The sequence below is a fragment of the Triplophysa dalaica genome, chromosome 14, assembly GCF_015846415.1.
Source record: "Triplophysa dalaica isolate WHDGS20190420 chromosome 14, ASM1584641v1, whole genome shotgun sequence".
Classification (NCBI taxonomy): domain Eukaryota; kingdom Metazoa; phylum Chordata; class Actinopteri; order Cypriniformes; family Nemacheilidae; genus Triplophysa; species Triplophysa dalaica.
The window spans coordinates 12769718-12794894 of NC_079555.1; the positions used below are offsets into that span (position 1 = coordinate 12769718).

Below are 25177 nucleotides of genomic sequence, written 5' to 3' on the forward strand. Positions count from 1 at the left end.
TGTATGGGTCTAGGTAAAAAAATGTCATTTTCATTGGGAAAAGAGCTCTTCAAATGTAAATGTGGATAAGAAAAGCTATTTGTTATCATACATCCAATTTTAATGTTCTGTGTAAGTTTCCTTTCTAAAGTGGTCAATGAATAATTGATGTTAGCATATGTCTGAGCAGCTGTTGTATTTGTTGGAGTGCAAAATGTATTTTGTCCATGTCACTTTTTGAAATTTAACACCTCAAACAAACTGTATGTTTTAATGGCTGGGTTGAATTTGTTTTAAGTGCTGAATAATAAAAACTAATCATAAGGAGTGAGTCATTCAGCAACACTCAAGGAATTTACACATAACTCTCTATTGCCCAAATAAAATGTAAAATGTAGCCCATTAGTGGGCTATAAAATATAACGTTAATGTAAAAGCAGAATATATTAAAGTTGTTATGCTTTAATGATGGTGAGGTTAACATGACATTCATTGAATGAGTTATGCTTTTCAAGATTTATTGCAACTACTTCGCATAACTGCCTTTAACATAACTTTTTCAATCTACATAAAAAATCGAAATTGTTGATAAATAGAAAAATGTCACCTATTGATTGAACAACGAAGTTTGTACATATGAGTATGAGTGTTATAGTTTTGTTGGCAAATCCTGTCAACAAGTGATTGTGTAGCCATGACATCAACCCCATTTCACACGCAAAGTCTACCATGCCTCTCCCATCTGTAGTCTGGAGCTCTAGGGCACCGGGTAAACGTTTTATGTGCAATTTCCTTAGAATTTACGTCGGTGCTATTGCTTTTACGCAGACTGAAACAAACAAACACGCGCAGGACCCTATAAATAGAAAGTAAGACTTATTCACCGTCCCTGAGCGTACCATGCTGTGATGTAGAGATGTTTTTTAGCATATAAACACAGCAGGGATGTCTGATATGTATGAGGCTGGAGTGGCGCAGGCTCAAAGGAATGTAGAGTGTTAGAGGGTTGGTGCATGTTAAGAAAACAAACACACACATGCATAATACAGCGATAGTTGAGGTTCACCCAACAGAGACATTCTTCCCCTAGATTCTCTCAGCTTTTACGTTATGACGACAGTGAACATATTGATTATAATTATTTGGATCGATTTGGATTCATTATTAAAGATGTTTTGTTTTGCCTCTGCCTGAACTACATGTTGCTTTTTACTCTTTTTTGCAATCTCAGAATCTTCTTGAACAATACCATTTTGGCATCTTCATACATACAGTTTTCCAAAGTTTATGTTTCATCATTATGTAATTGACATTCAGGGCATTTGCCAAAGGTGCTTTAGCATCACACCCGAGACTGCCCTGCTCAATTGATAGCAAGACTATGATTCAGACAGATATCTGTTTGGAAATAAAGTACTGCTTTCAATATATAAACGCAACAAGTTTCTAGCTAATAATGTAGAACAGATAGAAAATGTGTATGTATTGTATCCTTTTTGTTACAACGATAGATAGCATATATTTGGCATCTCTCTCATTATTGTTAAAGGACAAAGAAAATAAGCATCCCACTCAAATGCATATTTGTTGGTTCTTGCATAATTTATTCTAAAGTTCTCCAGTGTAATTAGACTTTTCATTCATTCCACCCACCAACACCACCTGTGATTTCCATCTAATGTGACAAAGGGTGATCGCTGTGAGTCTGTACTTTGTTTTTAATGGAATATTTGGTCTGTTTTCATCCCCGTTGGTCTGTCCCCGAGACCCAAACCACATTAGTGGGTGATCTGTCTTCACGGCAGGCATGTTAAGTAGGCAGAAGCTGATGAAAGCTATCTCTCTGCATTCCTGCTCTGACATTGCCACTCACAGATATCTGTTCCATTAATGAAGTGCTGATTTGGGTGACAAATCGCAGAACAGAGATGGGATGCACTGACTGAATTTGTAGCGACAGATACATTTTTGTGCATGAATGCTCTATAGTTGAGGCTGTCATACCTTCGAACTTTCTAAAAATAATATCAACATAATTGATATTAGCTGATGCTTTTTATATTTCAAATTCGGCCATTTATAGAAGTTTAAACCATACATTTCCAAAGGCTGTTTAAGGATCATCATGAAATTCAAGGACATGATGAACTTAATAACTTACAGTATATTTGACAAACATAACTCCCAAGAGGTATGTGGTTAGCACACTGCAAAAATATGCCTCTTAGAAACATGTTGGAGGGAAATTACAATATTTTTCTGTAACTTTAATACTTTGAATTCACCAAACCATTGTCAGCTTTGCTTGAGTTGGCCCATCAAAGGTTTGCTAGCAAATTCCGTTATTCCACAGTGTAACAGTTCACATCAGAGCCACATCAAGTCAATACAGAAAACAAAAACTGTTCATGCTAATGAAGTGTTCATGTGAACAATATGTTCCTATGGGAATAGGAGTGATAATAAAGAAAATAACATAACCCCACTTATTTAGCACGCAAGTTTCTGGGTATGTCATCGGTGACTGTTTGTGTATTGTGTGTGGCTATTTGTATTGTATTTTAAAGGGGATTTTTTGAGTTTTTTATCAACATTACTGTTGTTCTACAATTTTGTAATGACGTTGGTAGTCTAAAGGTCTGAACATATAATCCTATATTGTTCAATATCCATCAATCAGTCATGTTTTACTGCCTTGAATATTAAATACAGTCAAATAGGCTTTGCAGGTCATTCAGCTCACTATTTTGTATTTTCAAATGCTTTCGCATTACTTCAGCATCAATTTAAGAAATTGTATTTTTTTATATTATAGAAGAACCAACTGCAAAATACATGCAAAACTACTGCCCTCTGGTGTACACATAAAACTCTTTACATTTCAACATAAACCCAAACAATTCAAACTACTAAGTTCATAGGCTTAAAAATGTAACGCATCTAAACCATCTGTTTTTCACACATATAAATGAAAATGATAACTTATTGGACCTTTTGTAACCCAACAAGATCATGACTCAATGGCTTTAATTAATGGACTGATAAAATAAATAAATACAACTATAACTTAACAACAACATATCATATCAAATGTGCTGTTAACCATTTGGCATAAATGTCTCCACGATAGGTACAGTTAAGTGTAATGTTATTAAAGTTACATGAGAGGTGTTTATATTACACAGTATTCCCCAGACACAAATGTTTACATGTAGGGAGATCATACACTGCCTCATGCTCTGATGCTTGGTGTCGCCAGGAGATCAAAATAAACGTCTCTAAAGCGCTCGTGTTGAAACCCTCTTCACATTTTCATTCATTTGTAATTGAGATATTTTACCTGCATCTAAACACTCGCACCTAAACTCGCTGACGTTTAATCCCGTGGATTTGAGTTGACTTGTTTTTACAGTGAGCTGAGCTTTGAGGGGTCCAGATGGATGGGTGTGAAATGCGTAGGAGGGAATATGTGCACGCGTACTCCATGCAGGCCACGCACGACTTGTACTCTTGCTTCGTGAAATCTGTTCTTTATGTCTTTGCTTAATGTACAGGTAGTTACCCTAGAAGTAGCCGATATTGTGGGATGTTTGTTTCTTCTGGGAGTTTTCTTTCTAATTACTGTAATAATTTTTTTATCATGGTAATTGAATCCATTAAGCGACACAGGCTGCATGAATACATTATGTTGATTTGCGTGAGCTTTGAGTGGATTGTCATCTAAGCTTGAATTCTCGAGGGTCTCTCTTTCATTATGCGGGTGTCTCTATCAATTTAATGTCTCAAAGACATTTTCTGATGGGTGTCTCTCTCTTTCTTTGTGTTTGTCTTTCGATCTGCTATTTAACAACATCATCCGAGTTTACCCACAGCCTCTGTTGAGGCTTCAGATCGTTACAATTTTAAACATTCTACAGGAAATTTAAAGCACTGATAGACAGAGAAAAAACTAGGAAGAATTGACGTTTAGTACAACAGGTCCATCTAGTGGCATAACCGTAAGATGTGGTCTCCACACATGGGAGATCTGGGAAGTGACCTTTGATGCTCTCACTCCTTCTCCGTCTGTAAATGACTGAGAGAGGTGTCTAGAATGACCTGGATGTAGGATGTGAAACTAAAAGTGTGCATGACACTGATGGTCAGGTAGGTGATGAATCAAAGTACTGAACCAAACACTTTTCAAAATAAATTCTTCCCCAATAGCAACTAAAAACGACATTGAGACCTGCAGCTTTCTGAAATAATTTTGAGTCTCCACAGCTCTTAAGTGAATTATGTGGTATTTCTAAATGTTTTCCCTGTATACAGTAATGAAAGTATTGAACGATTGATGATTGAACGAAGTCAGTTGGTAAAGCATTGATTCATATGTTAGATTCCCAGTTCTTATAAAAAATGTATATCTCAAATGCACTTTTAATCACATTGAATAAAATTTTCTGCTTAATGCATATACTGTTAAGTTGAAGGTTATGCATTTCAATGTCATTATCCCACTGCTGCACACATTAAAGGTTCTGTGTGTAAGTTTCAGAGGCCACTATTGGCTATGTAGGAAATTGCAACCTACAGCTCCTCTGCCCCCCTCTCCCTCCCATTAGAGAGGCTACGGTTGCCGTCACAGGACAAACGGGTTCCGTAAATGATAGCGGCCAATGCTCTCTGGTCAGTGATTTATTCGCTTATTTTGCATAGCATTTTTTGGCACGGTAACTTGGTTCGTAATTTACAGCCTATTGAAACGGCTTGCTAATGCAAAAGCCGTGTAATCTAACCGCGAAAGTCTTAGCAGACGATTTTCTCATCATCACAGAGTCAATCAGAGAACTTTACACAGGTAGTAAGAGGGAGAGGAAGAGGGCGGAGAGGTAGGGGTGTTGGAGATGCAGGCAGGGCGAGGAGGCAGAGGAGAGGCAGAGGACCTAACGTTACCTGGGAGGACCGCACAAGGGAGGATGTGGAAGCTAAGCAGTATTATAATATAACTTACACCTGATTTGTGCAAATTCTGATTATAAACATGATTTCTAACTTGATTTGCACACGGCCATGCAACAAGGAGTTATGATACAATTACAAAGTACTAAAAATTTACAAGGAAAAACGCTACTTCTCTTGATGATCATGCTCATCTGTTAGCTAAAGCTATCAAATAAACAGTTCACTTAGGCTATATTGCGGAAATCAGACAAATTTACAGGTCCAGCAGAAAGCTGGCAACTTCGGCGTCGCTTAGCAAACCCGTTTCCTGCTCCATGCCCTCCTTGTGCAGAGATGTGCGGTCCGCCATTAGCGCAAATTTCACTTCTTACTGCAACAAAGAACCGTTTATATTTCTAATAAAAAACTCGACAAGAAAATGTTGTTATTGTTCTTCCTCTACTTCTGCTAATCCTTCTATGTAGTGGCTTTGCAAGCTGCCTTTGCAAAACACAGTCGAAGAAGAATAACATTGTCCCGTGCATCCTTCCTTTTACGAAACGTGCTCACTTTGTCCGTGTAGTGCTACTATAGAAACATGGCTGTGCAATTGGATAAATTACATGTAAGGGTGTGCCCGCTGTGTATATACATAAAATGGCTCATTGTAAGGTAATATAAACATTTCGCTTCATTTTGTGAGGTATTTCTTCACCACTCACAACATAGTTTTGTATTATATATTACATTTTGGTAAATAAATCCTTCAAAATTCTACACACTGTACCTCTAAAAATAGTTTGACCCAAAATAAAAATGCTGTTATTTACTTACCCCCATGTCATTTTAAACATATATGACTTACTTTCTTCAGCAGAACACAAAATAATATATTTTGAAGACTGTTGGTACCCATTCACTTTTATGTTTTGACACAAACCAATGCAAGTTAAGAGGTACCGCCATTGTTCGGTTACCAACATTCTCAAGATATCTTGATTTATTTATTTATAATGCATTTCTACTATGATATTCAATGGTGGCCAAGAACTGTTTTGTTTCAAGCAATCTTCCAAATATCTTTCTCTGTTTTTATCAGACATTAATACAGATTTGGAACTTGAGGGTGATTAAATGAAGACAGAATTTTCATTTTTGGGTTAGCTGTTTCTTTAATATAAACACATCTATCACAATCCTAAAGTCCATCGATTGAGTGAATATTTGCACTCCTATTCAAATGATGGTTGACAGTGACAGGATACGTGGTTCTTCGTTCACTAAACCACCCACAATATAAATCAAAGCTACAACACAGATTTATTTTTGCTTTATTCTAGCACAAATAGATTTCCAATATTTTGTTCTACTAAACTGTAAAATCAGGTGTGCAGAAACAACAAAATGAGATCAATGTTGGCGTTCACATACTTTTGATGTTTCAACCTCAATAAACAAAAAACAGTCATTCTCATCTCACATCTTAAAGGTGAAGATTCATGAGAAGTTTAACGTTTCAGGTCAACATTTCACAAGGCCGGAATTCTGAAGCCTTGACCCCTGACAAATTGGTCAAATTCATCAGCACTTGCGTTCAGCGGCCTCATAATGATAGTTTCCATGGTTACAGAATATCATGCTGTATAACAGGAGTAACACATGTTGCAAGTGGACCGTTTTTGTTTATAAATGTGAACAGTTATTCCATAGGTTGTGGTTGTTGTTTTATTCTTGTGCTTTGACCTCAGACGTGTGTTATGGAGACTCTTGAGAGGGTTGTGCCAGATGGCATATTCATTCATCGTTTTTATTAAATGAAAAGTGTGTCATCCGTCCTCACAATCAAACACTCCTGTGTTTGTGTTCATTGACTTTTACGGTAGCCATAGAAACAAGTCATTGGTGTTAGGCTGGGTGTTAGAAGGCCCCCTTACAATGTAATTTAGAGTTTCACACGTCCAAAGTGTACACGGATAACCACAGATAAGGCGAAGGCTTATTCGGAGTGTTCTAGCAATATAAACATGGGGCGATGACTTTTATTAGCTGAAAACTAAACTGTCCCTGCTGTCGTGCAAATAATGTTTTAACGCCATATCGTTTATCCCCAGAGGGCAGACGTAATGAACTGCAGAATCTTATCTGTGTGTGTAGAGCTGCATAGAGATGCTCAGCGAGACTGCTTTTTTATCTTTCTCTCATATACAAAATACAATCTTGTTATGAGCTGAATTTTATGTGTGCATTATATTTCTGGCTATTTTCAGTCAATTTTGACAGTAGTGGCTTCTACAGCAACGTCGTAGTAGCAACATCTGTCTGCTGTTGTTCCCAGCATGCATAAATAAATTTTGCTTATGCAGTTTTGTTATTTATATTTTGCTGTTGTTGTTACTCGTTTTGCATTCAAGCACTTGTTTTGTATGCTGTGCAAAGTTGCCACATATAGCGAAATATGATTAATCTTAGAAGTCAATTACTAAGCTCTGCGTCTTTGTACCAGAGCCCCATGTAACCGAACAATTACTGCTAAACTTGTCAAATCCTGGTAATCTTTTCCCCGTGCATCCAGAGATCTTTCATCAATAGACACGTTTTATGAAAGAATAAAGACTTTAGGTTATCTCGGGAGGGAATTTTAAACAAGACGGAGCAGATGGAGGAAAAGCAATTGAAGATGTGGAAATTAAAGAGCGAACATAAAGACCTTACGTGAGATATGATTCTTATGAAACACACACCCACACAGAAGGAGGTTGAGATGTTTGTGGGTGGTCAAGGATGAATGCATGTGGATTATGGTTGTTGCCACAGAATCTGTAAGAAGACCTGTTTTAGCCTGTTTTCAATCACACTGGATTAAACTAGATCCGAGAGATCATGTAACATCAACACCCTTCAGACCTCATAAATAAGAATTCTCAACATAAAGCCATAAACACTCAGAATGTGGTAGTTTGTACATTTACAGTTATGCATTTAGCAGATTATTTTTACCTAAAGCAGTGCACAGTGCATTTAAGGTACGTATTCTAGTGTTTTTGTATTTGTAGTGCAGCTTTATTATGGGCAAGAGATGAAGTCCTGTATGTGCAGGTATGTCTACGGAAATAGAAAGGTTGCTTGTTCAATTGAGCAATGTTTTTTTATTACACTTTTCTAACAGTTAACTCAACAAAGAAAATTTGCTTTATTAATGTCTTTGTTCTGTTGAACAGAAAGAAGATATTTTGAAGAATGTAGGAAAACAATCAGTTCTGAGGCAGTTTTGACTATCATTGTAATTTTTCCTACTATGGTAGTCAATTGTGGCAAAGAACAGTTTTATCAGAACAAAGAAATGAATGTAGATTTAGAACAACTTTATGCTGAGTAAATGATGAGTTTTTAATTTTAGGTGAACTGTCCCTTTAAGCAAATTTGAAAATTCTTTCCACGAGAAGATATAAGCAGTTTGTTTTGCTTCTTAGCTGGTACTATAGACCACTTCGTAAGATATAAACACTGGTCCCCTTCCGGTTTCAGTTTTAATTCATTTCTTCATTGTTTTGTTAATCTTACACATACAGTATTATTAAAACTTAATGACATTTTTTTTAACATTTTAAATCGGTTATAAATCTGCTGTTTGGTGTATTGGAGTAGTGTTAAAGAACTGAAACAGGAAAGCCTGACCAGAGTTGAACCAGCGTTGTTTATGGTCATCCGAAGAGCTTTTGCAAGACATAAACAACACTGGTACAAAAGCACTGTACTACTAAACAGATGTTAAACCAAAGTACAATCGTAATCATTGTATGGATGAGCTATACTTCATTATTGTCTGATTTTTTTGAATAATATAAAATTCCAACCCAGTCTGTGAAAACCAAGCTGAAGTTGATTTTCTTTCTGATTTACTGTTTTCTACATTAAATCATTCCATTGGTACATTTTATAAGAACATCTCTGTGTAAATTCTACATCTCTTACATTGACTTAGAAATGCCATGTCAAAGATTGAAATCATAGTGAAATTATTTGTTGAGACAAGCTTGTTGTCTCAAAATCACATTATGAGACTTTTATCCTGGATTTCACTGACAGGGTCACAATGTTCAGGCTCTGTCACAATCAAATATAGTATTCTCTGGTAATGTACTTACCACATATAACATATACTAGACCCCGCCCCTTTTATTTCGAGCCAATATGTCTTTTTATAGTGCAAAAACACACACATTCACACCCAGGCTGACGTTATATTCCCTGTCCCCATGCTGTGCCGACAGTGACGCACTGTTTACGCATTGGCAGACTTCACTGTAAACCGACAGATGCCTCCCTGTCTGGGACCATGAACATGTGGTCACTTGAATGTTATTATGAGCTATCCTTTTATCTTTTATTTTCTAATTTCTAAATTCTTTCTTCACATTTTCTCCTATAGGTTACTTGCAAACATTTCTGTTTATGTTTTCTTTTGCTCGCACTTTAATAATTGGTTTGCAGGTTGGCGTAGTTGGCTGCATTCCAGGGCATCTCAAAATTCTGGCACTCTTCATCTGTGGTGTTAATGATGCAGAGGTTCCAGGTCTGAACCATCTGTTTCCATCTGTTTATGAAAGAAAATGTGGCATGCAAGTATGTTCAAGACTGCTGGAATGGAGAATATTTCATGTGAATTGCACTGCCCACTGTAAGCTCAAATACGCCGAATGGACCAGGCCTATCTCTCTTTTTCTCCCCATCTCTTGAAATGTCATGTTGCTCGCACAAGATGCTACCCTGTGGAGCATTGGTTCAACTTCACCATTCATTCAGGCCTTTACTCATGCGCACTGCTGTGTTTGGCCATGGGGGGGTGACTGTATACTTGTTGTTAGATGAGAATCGTGGCCCCATTTCAGGCTACAGGGGGCAAAGCAACAGGAGGTTATGATATGCATTTTGCCCCACTGGTTTAAATTGAATTTAACCACCAGAGGGATTTAGTATACCCAGGACACGGTGCTCATCAACCGGCGTCCAACCCATCAAGTGTGATGCAGAATTTGATTAAATGAATCCAGATGCAACCAGGCAACCAGTGTGAGCTTGGCTCTGAGTAATGCTCTTACTGTGTGTGTGTGTGTGTGTGTGTGTGTGTGTGTGCGCGCGCGCGCGTGCGCGTGAGTCAACCCTAGATAGAGAGACCTACTGGAGAAATGGCATACCGATGATAGGTGTGCAAGGTGTGATTTCTCCTGACGTGATGTATCTTCCAAATATCATTTTTCAAAGCCTTGTCCTTGTTTCATCACTTGATGCATTGATGGAGAAAGAGAGAGAGAGAAAGAGAGAAATACAGAGAGAAAAAAGAAAATAAGAGGAAGTGGAATGATGAAATAATATTCTTAAGTGTTTTAGACAGCTTCACATATTCAGTGGAGCATTGACATAAAAGAAGCAGAAAAACAGAGAGAGATTGAGGCGGAGGTATGATTTCTACATCACAGATTTAAAAACACCTTGTCCATGTTCATAAAACTGCAGGACCTTTATTTTGCTGTCATTTAAGCTGGAGAAGCAAGTGGAGATTTTCTGAGTATAGAAACACTGTAAAGGAAAGGAAACCTGATCTGTTTGATTAATAAAAAATATGTTATATGTTGTCTAATATATCAAATATGATATATTTTAAAAATATTTTTTTGCTCACATAGTTGCTCGAAAAAACTAATTATAATACAGTAACTTCAAAGGAGTAAAACTCGCTGTAATACCCACATGCCTGCTGATATTAAGTGATACCTTGGTTTACATGGATGAGTTTATAAATATACAACTATATAAATAAAGTTGAGTTTGTTCCTACAACAAAATTGGGAATTACACATAATCGATGTACAACATGATACTGTGGGTGAAAAAAAGTTTAGCAATTCCAGCGTTGGGTGACATTTTCGGTCAAAACTTGAAATATCATTTTCAGAGAATGCATTTATAGCCAATACATTAAATCATCTGTTTCTATTTAACTAAACCCCTTATGATAGAGTGCAGACATCAGAGACACAAATTATCTATTTTAAGAGGGAAAAAGTAATATGTTATGGATGTGACAAAATGGATGCACGTTTTTAAGGACGACATAAGCTACTTTGTAGGATTTCTGTAAAAAGAAATTTACAGACCAGAAGCAATCAAATCCAAAAAATGGAGAAGTGGTGGTTCTTCATAGAACTAAATAGTTACTATATGTTAATTTCCATGTGCCTATTTATGATCAATATGAACCATAATGAATGTGACAACTAACTTGCATGACTATGGAAAATATGCTTCAAAAACACACATACAAATGCTTAAAATTTGAAAGAGCGAAATATCATCACAAAGTATAAACCACCAAATATTAACATCTGCCCCATCACTATGATGAAAACATTTGGTAAAATCGAATTTTTTTATCTTTGTTGAAATTTGCATGTAAGCGTTCAGATTCACAAGTGTCCTCATAAAGGGTTTGATGTGTTACATTTGAATTAATTAACATTTTAATTTTTTTCTGTATAGATGGAACATGGAACAATCTAATTCTTTACAAGTACACCTCTGGAGCCCACTTTTTGATGCAGATCTTCCATTCTAGCATATTGAAAGTTTTTATGTAAATATTATATAACAATTTATATTATTCTAGGCCAGCCACCCATGCCTAGTACATTGCTCACACTCTTATTCACTCTTTCTAACATTACTCTCTATTCGTTGTGTTATGATCTGTTCTGTGTTCCCCTGTTATTTTGGACATTTAGGTTACTTCCTGTTTACGTACCATGTTTGTAGTCTTTTGTAGTTTTTCGTTAGTTCCCCAGGTGTTTCTTGTTTCTTTGTTATCCCAGTACATTTAAACCCTAGTGTTTTCTTTTTTGGGGGTATGTCTTTGTTTTTACGTCCCTGTGTTGCTCGTGGATTACCTTGGTTTGTTTTGTCTCTGTTTATTTAATTAAATTCTAAACTGCATTTGGATCTACTGTGTGCTTGGTTCCTCTTTGTTACACGTTGACTTTCTTGGACAGATTCACAATGCCTATAACCTTCAGAATCAAGCAAGGCAAAAGAGGGAGTGGGCGTGAATCATATCTGTGGGTGAAATTGTGTCTTTAATGGCAGGGACAGAACTGAACCCATTTTACCTTCACAACAGACTTAACCTATAGCCAGTAAATCGCACTAAAGTGAATTACGAAAATCCAAATTCACTTAAATGTAAATGAATCAAATATACTCTGGGGCAAATTAATTTTCTAAACGGATAAGGATAAGAACTAGTCTTCTAATTCCATCCAGTAGGATTTGAAGATACCACAAAGTGGAGCGGCAAAAAAAAGTATACATAAATGGCTGACGCTGCAGTGATGTCATACAGTCCATCCAATCACTTTTGAAGACGTGACAGGCCGTTTCTTATGTACTGTACATAATCTAATAAACATATCTATTTTAAAGCTAGGTGGGCTGAAGCAGCACTATCCACATTATTCGGAAACGCACATGTATTTTTTTATTCTGTTCACTGAGCAAAGACATTTTGCATATGAAATGTGAGACATTAAACATAAAATAGGAAAGGAATCTTTGTTGATCCCTTATGTGCAGTGTACAAAATGTATCCATAACATGCGTTTTTTCAAGCACATGAATGATAAGAGGTAAAGGGAACTCTTTCTACAGAGATCATCAAAATGCACTTTAAAATCAAGATGTTTCGATGTTTCAAATAAATAATATGTTCATGATAGAAAGTTTTTTTAAGCGTGTCTTCTTGATGGCTAATGCCAAAAAACTCATGAATCAAGATTAAACCTTGAGCATGTCAGAAACAGAGGACAAGGCTGTGCACACACACAGACAGCACCCTTGAATATATAACCTGACAAAACACATCATGTCAATCTGCTTTAATTGAAATGACTGACAAACAACAAATTCAATGATGATTTACTTCATGACTACATCTACAGTAATTATCTTTCTCATACTCTCTCACACTAAACCAATATGTGCATTAGATAATCCATTTTCCCCCATTTTGTTGGCCAAGGTATGCTCACGTTGTTCATGCAGAATAATTTACAAATCAATCATGTTAATTTGCACAAGCTTTCTTATTCACTGATCAATGTTGCTGCCCCTTCTTCCAGCTGTGTGTCTGCAGTAGAGGTCACGAAATTGACTAACCACATTACTTTATGCTTGTCATCCAAACTCTGACTTCAGTAGTAAGATTCCCTTCACTTGACAAACCTTCAACAGTATTTTACTTTCTGTTGGTACATTTTGCTTGGTGTGTTATGATGGTTTACAAAACGTTTGTGCTGTTCATCTTTTCCTTGGCTTCACTATTCCTAAACTTGTGTTTATTATTGACTCTAAGGCAAAACACTTAATCCATATTACTGTGTCGCTTTGGACAAAAGTGTAAAATGTATTTTGCATCCACTCTTGTGGCCCGGGTAAAATGATAAAAGACGGATACTGGAATGTTTTAAAACACTGTGTTCTTAATGTATAGTTATCCAAAAGACTTTGTTGTTTAAAAAAATTAGTGTGTTCCCATGGCTTATATACTGGATCACAATGCTGACAACACCAAGGTCATGTGCGCAATTACTTAGGGATGTGTGGACTGATAAAAATGCACAACTAACTCCACTGCAGGTTGCTTCGGATAAACGCGTCTGCCAAATATGTAAATGTTATGATTGGTGGTAGTTATATTCAAGGATATGTGCAACTGCAAGTCTGATCCTTTATGTTAAAAGCTGAGTGATGTGATATTTGTTTGACTCAGAAAGAAAAATTCACAGTATAAAACATTTTGACAGAATGTGAGCATTTTACTAATAAACACAGGCTGCAATGTTCACCGGGAGACTTCATTCATTCATTTATTTATTTAATTAGAAATTAGATATTATTTATTAGAATGATCTTACTCGTTGTATAAATACCATGCACTGTGATGTGTTTTAACTTTTCTGTTTTTCCTGTTTGCCCCTGTAGAGCTGATTTGAAACAATACACATTGTGAAAAGCGCTATATAAATAAACTTGAATTGAATGTTCTGAGAGTTGATGCATCTTTGAGTCTGACAGAAAAAGCCAAGCTAATGTTGATTTGTTCATCTTGAATTGAAATCTATTTTATAACACCAAACATGTTGTTGTGCACTTATAGATACGATAAATAAAAAAAGAAAGATTTTGTGTTTTGAACATTTAAAAAATATTCACACGTTTTTGTATGAATTATGGTCATTTATTCCAAAAGCTGCACCAACTGATCAATTCAGTATACACTGCAATGTTGAATGTGTTTTATGTAAAGCTCACCCAGAAGTGATAGATGAGAGAATGACGGTGGCTCCACCCCTCTACTAGCAGCTTCACTCTGAAGCTCATTCACACTGAACCTATCTGCTGCGCGAGGCGCACACAGAATTGCTAGTATCGAGCGCGCAACATTTATCCACACATGCCCAGAGGAGGAATAATAATGTAACCCTCTTGAGTAACAGTTAGAAGGGAAATTGGTCCGTTTGATACAGGATCATTGTTGAAATTACTCGCTGGCTCTTTTAAACACTAGTTTGTTGACCACAAGTGTCTGAAGACCAATGGATAACATGCCGCGCATTGGGAAAGTATTTGTACCTTGTGGCGCGCAGTCGCTGGACGAAACTTCCACCAGCTCGGTCTGATCGCGGAATCCTGTGTGGGGGAATGAGACGAGAAAGGTTGGACTGAATGGAAATGTCGACAATACACCATTCCTCACCTTTGCCTAACAAAACCGACCAGGATGAGGACGTGGACCCGGTTGAGGGTAACTGGCAGATTCTCTTCGGTTTGTCCTTTGCGATTGCCGGTGTCACATTCATGGGAGGTTTGTACTCGCTTAAATCGTTGCTCAGGATGAGGAGTAAGTCTTCCTTGTGTCTTCTAGTGGCTTCACTGTCCATAGACGACTTGATCAGCGTAGTTCCGCTCACTCTCTTCATGATCCTACAATGGAGGAGTGGGGACGCAAACCGGTCGGGGGCAATGTGCACCTTTTCCGGACTCTTGTATATTTTTCAAGGGTTGTCAAGCAATATGAAAGCCTGCCTAATTGTTGTGTACACTTTATACGTAACGAAGCGCTTTGGAGTATATCAGACCCCCAACCGACCCCTCGGGGTGTTTCTGGCTGTCATCGCAGTGTGGACTGTCAGTCTGGTGGTCAGCGTCCTGCCTGTGTGCGGTTGGGGTCGCTTCGCTCCAGCGTCTCTCGGCTGTCTCCCGGAGAACGACAGCTTCTACGTGCTGCTTCTCTTCGCTGTCTACACACTGTGTTTTTGCGGGCTCATAGTTTGCTGTGTTCCTCTCTTTTATCAGCTCATGTGCTCCACGGAGGCCCTAAAAACATTTTATCCGAGCTACCTTGAAATTACGGGGTCGGCTCCGCTTTGCGAGATCCCCTCGCTGTCACGGGACAGCTTGGAGAAAAGTTTGGGAGCTTACAATGAATTCAACTCGACTACAGACAGTTTCAAGAACAGAACGGAGACATACACCCTGTCGTATTCCCCGTCGACTGGTCATTTTCAAAAGGATGGGGTCCAAAGTGGAAGACATTCTCCTGTGTTTTTCTCCCAGATGCGCTTCTCCATGATTCTGGCCATGGCTCGAATGGTTTTGTGGATGCCAATGATGGTGAGCCACATTGAGTGTCAGGCTATAACAGCAATGCACATTTCCCAAAATGTCTTCATACGTGTATTGTCTGTTAGAGATCATACAAGGCAAGACGTTATAGATTGACCTAACACCTGCCTAAATGCTTCTTTAATTCACGTCTTTCTCGTAATCCGTCGTTCTATTTAAACGTACAAGAATGATGTTTAGTGAATAGCGTTATTTATGCCTGTCATATGTTGCCCTTGCAGACCCAGATCTTGGTGAGTCACGCTGTTCACATGCACAACTCGTCCCTGGAGACTCTGTGTTTTTTCCTGACCTTGCTCTCCGCGGCGGTCACCCCTGTGTTCGTGCTTTCAGAGCGCTGGATCCATCTACCATGCGGCTGCTTTATCAACTGCCGTCAGGGCTTGGGATCCGAGCTCTCCGCTGGTTGGTATTAATCGTGATCACGGATGATTGTTGCATGGCCTAATGAGCCTATAGTGACATGGGCCGATTGTGATAATTGATGTTCTGTGTAAAGTAGACTATGCAAGGCTCTCATGTATGCACTCGTGCCCTTATAATCCATCAACATAAAAAAGGGCACGGTGACATTTAAAAAGGTCGTAGGTTTTGCCACTGCTACAATTTGAATATGCATATCAAATAGAATTGTCATACTGTGTGGGGGGCTAGAAAGTGAACATAACTTTTCACACTGTGTATGTGTTGATTTTACAGCCAAGAAAAGGAGGTTTGAGTTCAACCTCTCTTTCCAGCAAGGCTACGATATTTACAAGCTCTCCCACGCCAAGTCTCCTTCCATCGAGAAACCATCGTTTAACAGTTTATACAGTTGTGATTTCTCCGAGAGTAGAGTGGAAGTGTTGGACAGCGGTCAGATCGGTAAATTCAGCACCACGCCAGCGGAGGACAGCTCCCTCCACAGCGAGCTGCTGCTCGAGGAGAGGGCGGACGGCGAGACGCAAAGCTCCGCAGAACGGGACGGACCGTGCAGCATCTCTCCGCAGGTGTCTGGGTGCGATCGAGAGGATCTTAACCTAGACAACTCATCCGTATTCGACGGTCCGGAGAGGAGGCTGTCCCACGTGGAGTGTCGTAAAATCGAGCTGACGGACTGGGAGTGGTGTAGGAGTAAATCAGAAAGGACTCCGAGACAGGTATGACAAATCAACACGCGTAAATGGGGTGGGATTTATTGGTTTGGTGATTTTTTATTACAACTTTAAAAACTGTGTTTGATCCTCCCTGTTAAAACACAGGGAAATAATCATACAAGGAAGATATATATTTTAAGAATTTTTTAATATTGATGTAAGGCCATGTAAGGGGTCAAATTCATAGTGAAATGAATGATTGAAATCAAACTTTGATGATTGTTATCTCATAATTAGCATAATTGGGTTGAGACTTTAGTCTGGATTTTACAGACAGGGTTTTGCTGTAAACCATATAAAAGTTGTTCAAAACCTTATGAGACCAACATGAATATAAACTTGACATTCTATGTACTTTGAACATGCAGCCTGCAGTCATCTGACACTGCTGTTTTGTAACTGCTCTTCTAAAAGTCATTTATTTCTGTTGTAACTGATAAACACAGTCAAGCAAATGATAAAAAAATAATTAAACTTTCTTAACAAGGTACCTTCGCGCCTCGTGCAGTCATGATGTTGACTATTACTTTCATTTGGCCCTTTTAAATTAACAGCATGCGTCTAGATGTTCCCCACCACAGGTTCCTAAATCATTGATAATATTTGAATCATTTAAGACAGCTTAATTGACTGTAGTAGCTTTGATATATTCAGTGTTTGCACGAGCAAATCATGAAGCTTGGAGAGGCACGCCTGTCTCATAGACAAAATGAATAATTGTTGTGCAGGAGCTGGAGTTAAAAAAATTAGAAAAATTTGCAGATGAACTAAATTGAGCATGTATGGTTTTGCACTTTTAAAACAGAGATGTAATGTATATGAGCATAATGGGGTCATGCTAAGGCATTATTAAAATGCATAACAAAACCCCAAATCACCAAACTATTAAGTGCATTGTTATTATTAAAGCAAAACAAGATAGTCTCTATTGTCACGAAAAACACTGTGTGGAGTGGGTGGAGACAGGCAGAGACTCAGACACATTGACATGATTGAATGCTGTTTTGCTGAGAATTGCTATGCTGGGTGTTTAAGGCAGAATGACAGAATTTTCATTTTTGGGTGAACTATCCATTTAAAGTGGGATCTCTTAATTCTGACATCCAGTTCAACCTTTAGCATTGCGAAGGGGTCGATTCCTTTTTAAATGCAAATTTGTAGAGACGTTTCTTGACTTTACTTTTATGTTTTCTCATGGATTAAAGGTTTATTGAGGGTTGTGGGCTCTCTAGACTATAGCATTGATCTCACTTTCCCTTTCTACTAAGATGAGTTTGATCACTGTTTTAGCCTTGCAGGCACCCAGAAGGCACTGCCTTATATAAATACATTTTTACACCCAAGTGCATTTATCATCTCTTGTTCATATTGTTTTTTTATGCTTGCAATCATTTGTACACTCACACTAAAATCAAGTTTTCATGCCAGGGAAGGGACGAGAAAGCTTCTTATTATTCATGTCCTCTTCTCACCCATTTTCTTGAGGAGCACTGGGGTTTGGCTGAAAATTGGCAGGCCCACAGGAGTTCATCTGTTTTGTATGACTTCAACTCTGATTCATGTAATTTCCTCATCAGATCTGCTAATAGCTCTTAAATTCACACAATGAACTTTTATTGATTAAAAGGGAGTCCCTTTACTAGAAAATTAAGGTCTTTATCACTGGAATTATGGATTTACAGTTATTATATTATTACACAAGATGAACAAATTTAAGCCAAAATCAAAATAAATAACAGTAATTGCATTAACTGTCATACAGTATAATTCTGCACATGTTGTTCACTCCTACTGGATATCATAAAACATTACAAAAAAAATACTTTTAAAAGATTTTTGTGGAATTTGAATTTAGTTTAAATGCAAAACAAACATATTTTTAGTTTTTAACAGCTTTACGATATGATTATAGATTTTTTAGTAATGCTACACTAAATATAATTTTAAGTAAGCTATAGCACTATATCTGCTGTAATTCAGTTTATGTAATCCGACCCTTACAAATTAAATTGGCCTTTTTCTGCTGTTTTCCAATATTTCTGTGTAAATGCCTTCTCTGCATGTGAAATCAAAAGTTACCAGATTCTGACATCAGAAAATTGAACAGTTTTAGAACAAGCTGTTATTCCTGCTAGGCCTCAAAAGATGGTCTTTTTGGATTAGGGAGGATGCTTTCAGCTCTAAAATTTGCAATAATTTTTCATACTACATCAAACTCACACACACAAAGAGTGGTAAGGGACCAAGGACAGAGGATCCAAGTGCAGACTGTGGGTAAGGGTTAACACAAGACTTTAATAATAAATACACAACAAAAACCCACGAGGGGGTAACATAACAAACCAGCAGACAGTAATAACCAGACAGGACCGGACTAAGACTAACTACATTAAAACAAGACTAAAGTAAATATTTGAAGAGAACTACAACTAACTAGACGACTAGACCAGACTAGACTAGACTAGACTAAACTAGACAGGAACAGGATCTTTCCTGTAGCTCAGTGGTAAGAGCATTGCGTTAACAACGCAAGGTTGTGGGTTCGATCCCAGGGGATTGCAAATACCTATGTAAAAATGTATAGGATAATGCAATGTAAGTCGCTCTGGATAAAAACGTCTGCCAAATGCCTAAATGTAAATGTAACAGGAACACACCATACAGTTGACACACACAATGAACCAGCCCAGGACAGAAAACGCAGGGGCATAATAAAGGGAACCAAATCAAGAGGGGAACAGGTGCAGGGCATGAAATCAATAACAATCAATAATGAGGAAATGAGAGGGTGGGGACGAAGACGAGACCGGAGAGTATGAAAGGCCATCAGTGCCAAATTGCCTCTCTCCACATGAAACAAGAGGTTCGGTCTTGATTCTGACAAGAAATAGGTTCTTCAGCAGGGTGGTAAAGTGCTTTAAAACCACGGCCATTCAAAGAATCTATTAAGCATCTCTATAGTTCTTTAATCATTCTTCACGCACCAAAGATCCGCTGTTAACTGTTGATCACCATTTTTGTTGAAGCAATAAAGTGCTTCATGGCACCTCTTATGGTTCTGCATAGCACCATTAAATGGTGATGTATAGTACCTTTAAAGTTATGGTGCTGTATATCATCTAAAGTTTGTCTCCTATGATTATAAGCTAATGAACCACTTTCAGTGCTATTATCACCATTATTTTTAGAGTACGAAAAAAATGGAAACATTGATTATTTCGAACGTTTCATAACACATAAAGCAGATATTTTTATTCTCATTCCTATAGTCCCTTAAGCATAGCATGGTTTTCAACATTTCTTTTAAACCATGTGCTGGTGCAAAAAAGTATAATGAAAACAAAATATTTCTTTTTCCTCTCGCTAAGACCTTCTTCCTCTGAGGAATACAGGATTTATGATGAAAAAGGCTGGTCCTCCTCCTCCAGTGGGTTCTACTGCAAGCCACCACTTTGAAACTTTGAGTAATTGAGGCTTGCAAACAGGCTGTTGTGTTGCTTTAAACTCATAGTGTTTTGGGAGCAGAAACAGCTTATGAAAAATTCTCTTGTGACTTGGACAAACCAATCAGGCTGTTGCAGTTCTGCAGTCAGTAAAATTTCGCCACTGAAGACAGGAATCTGGGTTATGTCTAGACCTCAGTGGTGATGATCCAGAGTAGGAGGAGAGGTCAAAACACCGCTGGCTCTGATTAACCGTCGGCAGATGACTAGCTCAGAGTATTTTGTGAACACAGGTCATGTGTGAGCTAGCAAGATGTCATTCGTGAAAATTTGATACGAGGTGTTTTGTAAGAAGAGATTGGTTGCTTTACATTAAAAAAATATATATAAAGTAAGAATTGTATAACTAAGAAACAGTTTATTTAAAAAAAGGGAAATTATAAATGAAATATAGATATGTTGTTCAAATCAAAGGCAAAAAACACTGCAAAATCACCTTTTCATCCAGCTGGTTAAGAGTTCTGTGTTAGTTGTTTTTGAGCAAAGGTTAGCATAATTTGTTGGAAGATGCCACTTGGTTTAATATTATATGCTCTTTAAATTTTTTATATTTTTCTAATGACATTTAAACATTTTAGTGTCCAAAAAAGACCACTGTATGTCTCCATGTGTTTCACCATCTGCACTTGTATGACTACATCAAACTCACAAGAGAATTGTGGGAAACTAGGCCACTCGCACATGTAATCACAAACGTCATCAAGCTTGAGTCTTGTTTGCATTTGCCATTTTCCTGTCTGCTTTACTGCCTGACTCCGAAGTTTGGACGATCTTATTATCATTCCTCATCACCCCGGTGCCTCTAGCTCATCCAGTGGTGCTGCTCAGTTGGCCGAATTCACACCCAAGTCATCCCCCAGTCACATGGTCCTTTATGACCTCTGATGAGCAGTATTTCATTTAAATGTTATATACTGTATATGGGCGAAGCTTGCTGAAGGCACACATCATATTATTGACATCTCATTTCTCAGCCGTTCTAGTGTTACAAGAGAGAGGATATAAAATAAGGGAGAGAGAGCCGTATCTCCAGCTGCTTCGCTGAACAGTCAAATGAAATCAGATCAAAATGCTTGAATAATTCAGAGTCCTCAGTCTTGCGTGGCATTTCAATCTATTTTGCACAGACTTCATGCCGATTGTCTCACTTTATTGAAAAGGGGCATGATAATGATAATGATAATGACAAGACAATCATATGGGCCGCGCTGAAGTTCTCCATAGTGAGCTGCCGGGGCCAGATGGAACAATGGAAGGATGGTTGTTGATGGTCCTTGTCTTAATTTGACCAGAGCTTTAGTTCTCGACGGGCCTGATATATACACAGGGTTCATTAACTCATGGCAAAATGAAATCACATTCATCAGCCTGCTTTTTTAAATGTCATTGACTTTGTGTTTAACTGAGAGCTTTTTGACCTTTAATATTAAAGGTTTTTTGAATAATTTTGCGTCTCCATCTCAGTCAAAAGTGTCCCGTGTGGTTGAATTTTATACTCATTAAGCATGATTGCACTGATTAATAGAATTTGTTATCGCCTACCTAGTTGATCGTTGATAACAAGTTTCATAACAGATAACAGGAAGCGATTTTATTGACATTTTTTAATGTACTTCCTTATAGAAAACGGAAGGACGCTTTTAACCAAACAACATTATCTTTCATTGACTTCCATTTCACGAACACAAAACACCTCAAAATATCATCTTTTGTGTTCCACAGAAGAAGTCATATTCAGGTTTTGAACCACATGATCTTGAATAAATATTTTTGGGTATACGAAACCCAAGTTCTCAATTTGATTTGGATTGACTTTCAAAGCATTTGTCTCGTTTTTTTATTTCCAAACAGAGATCCACAGCTGGGTTGGCCATACCGCTATGTGCTTTCCAGGGCACGGTATCCCTCCATGCCCCCAGTGGCAAAACCCTGTCCCTATCCACCTACGAAGTCAGCAGTGACGGTCTGAAGATCTCCCCCAACAATGCAAAGAAAGTTGAGGTGTACCGCTCCAAATCGGTGGGTCACGAACCCAGCGCGGAAGAACACAACTCTGGAAATGGGGGCGAAGGAGGCGTAGGAGACACCAACGTTAAAATCCACCTGGAGGTTCTGGAGATCTGCGACAATGAGGAAGCCATGGACAGTGTCTCTATAGTCTCCAACATTAGCCAGTCGTCCATGCATACACGCTCGCCCTCACTGCGGTATTCTCGCCGTGAGAATCGCTTTGTGTCATGTGACCTAGGCGAAACAGCCTCATACTCGCTGTTGATCCCCACCAGTAATCCAGATGCGGACAACATTAACATCCACATTCCTGACACAGTGGAAGCACATAGGCAGAACAGCAGGAGACAGCACCGGGAGTCTGGTGGTTACAAGGAGGAAATACAGCTGCTCAATGAAGCCTATAGGAGGCAGTCAGGTGACCAGGGGAACTGACACAAGTAGGTACAAAAGTGTACACCAATTGGCTGAGATGGCCCGGAAAATTGATTGTACAGTATGGATTGTTGGCATGTAATGGTTTAGGACAAATATTTAAAAGCAGAAATTTATAGGTAGACGAAAGCATCCACACCCAAAGATTGGTTTTCCTTCAAAGCACAACTGTACTGCAAATCCCTTTGGATAAAATGCAGAAATCTAAATGTTTAAAGACTCACAAGTATGCTGTCAGGCTTTTTACCTAAGCAAGCAGCGCTATAAAAATAAGCTCAAAGCGTGATGTGGGTCTCCAATCTTATAACTGCCTTTAAATGTGAGCACCCACATCTTCAAGCTTAGCATGCAGCAAGGTCAGGGGGTCTGGAGAAAAAAGTGATTTATATGAGAAAGTACAGATAAAATGCGCTCCGAGGTACAACAAATCTTAGAATCGGGGACACTGGACAGAAAGTATGTTTGCTCAGATTTACCCTCAGCTTCAAAGCCCGGGGAAGACAGATCAGAAGGTTACGATGACAACTCGCCGTGAGATGCAAACTGCAGTGGTTTAAAGTATTGGAGATTAGTTGAAGTCCTCATGCTTCTGTGAATGACGTATAGACTGAAATAAAGGTTATTGAGGGATCAGAAATAGTCAATCATATCTGATGTTCTGTCATTTGTCAAATACAAATGAAAGTGCATTGATAGAGAGGGTTGAGGAGAGAGAGTTGATTGGAGAAGGACAATTAATGTGTATGTGGTGCTTGTGAGACAGACAAAGGAAGCGCTTGCGAGGGCGCTTGCAGATTCGTAAGTAAAATAAATACATTTTAGTATTGTAGCTCAGGCATAGACCGTATGGCATACTGAAAAAAAGAGATGCCAAATGTGTACATTGCAAAGCGTTCCGTTTTTTAAGCCACGTTGCTTTTACCTTGTGTGTGTATGTCTGAGTGTGTTTTACTGTAAACCTAGCAAAGTATGTGTGAACATAAATGCTGGTCAGTTTGTGTATGCTGTATATGTGTATATGGACATCTTTATTGTTGTACTAAAACACTTCACATGTGCTGCTTTAACTAAATTCCTGGATCTGATTGCTTTGCGAGAGAGAGATCGGGCCAATGGATTATTCCACAAATGAAAAAGTGAATGTGATGCATAGGCCTATTTTAGCTGGTAATGTGTGTGCAAATGAATGCTCATTTTAAAGTCACTTAGGATTCCCCCTCCCCATTTTCAATGCACTGCTTTGGCAATCAGAAATGTGAGCCAGGCCATTTGATACAGGCTCGGAAAATGGAGCATTGGTGCATGATTCAATAGATGCCTGAGATTGTAAGAAAAATGCAGACTGTGATGAGTTCGCTTACTTACATTTTAGCTCTGCCACATCAGTATAACAATTATTTAAAAATGTGAAAATGAAATGTAAAGGCTAACATCATTCAGGCTCAAAAAGCTTTACTACCCATTTATAATTTCTGACACACAGTGTTATTTATTTAAAAAAAGTCGAATAAAACTTGTTTTTCATCTTGTATATTTCGAATAGCAGATTGTGTTGTTGTATTTGTTGTCAAGCAGCAAAATAGCTGAGGCATAATGCTCCAAAATGTTTTCATCTATTCAATGTTCTCATTAAAGATTAATTTGCAGAAAATAGCTTTATTCAAGAGTGTAGATTTATTCCCATTTGTATGCTTTGTTGAACTGCCTCCTGTGGTTTCTATATAAATTATCCGAGCCGGCAAATGAGACAGAAATCTTCATGTCTGGATGTTTAATGGTTTTTGAAATGTATAACTTTTCTTGCCACCTTCATTTTAAGTACGACCAGAAACAGTTCAGTGGGTGCCTTTAATAATCATCATGTTTGTCATTTGCAATTACACAAAGCAAAAACGTTGCTCAACATTAGGGAAAATTAAGAAATATATGGGACAAAGTGATAATTAATAGTAACAATGATTAAACAAAGCACAACAAATTCTACAGTATATTGCACACTTAAAACTAATGGTGCTTCACAATGTCATTGAAGAACCTTTAACATCGTTCTGTTTCACAACAGGTTCTTTGTGGTTATACAATGTTTTTTTTTCAGATTATAAAATGTAAAGAACAAGATTGTTCTTTAATGAACCTTGGACTGAATGGTTCTATGATGCACAAAAAAATGGTTCTTCTATGGCATCGCTGTGAGGAACCTTCTATACCTTTATTTTTAAGTGTGTATGTGCTTTCTTATAGTTGCATATTGCCACTGTCGGACTATAAGATTGTATCTCCAAAACTGCCCATTTTTTCAGTAATTAAATGCTGGGATGTTAAAATTAATAAGCTCTCAAAACATTTTTTTTTCAAGAAACACAGATAACTCGAAGGGTAACCAACAGTAATGATTTATGGGAAAAAATCAGTCAAAGATGCAAGTTGCAGTCCAATACAACGTGTTTGTTATTTTAG

At 38.0% G+C, this 25177-nt stretch overlaps 2 protein-coding genes across 2 annotated transcripts in view; both read left to right on the forward strand.

Moving 5' to 3' along the window:
- Positions 1-25177, forward strand: part of LOC130435844 (uncharacterized) — a 476195-nt gene that overhangs the window by 322561 nt on the left and 128457 nt on the right. The gene's annotated exons all lie outside the window — the stretch shown is intronic.
- Positions 14359-24460, forward strand: LOC130435833 (probable G-protein coupled receptor 149). Its single transcript, XM_056766684.1, has 4 exons — positions 14359-15624; positions 15858-16041; positions 16336-16775; positions 22127-24460. Exons 1-4 carry the CDS (start codon positions 14677-14679, stop codon positions 22718-22720), a joined length of 2166 nt encoding a protein of 721 aa, XP_056622662.1. The 5' UTR covers positions 14359-14676; the 3' UTR covers positions 22721-24460.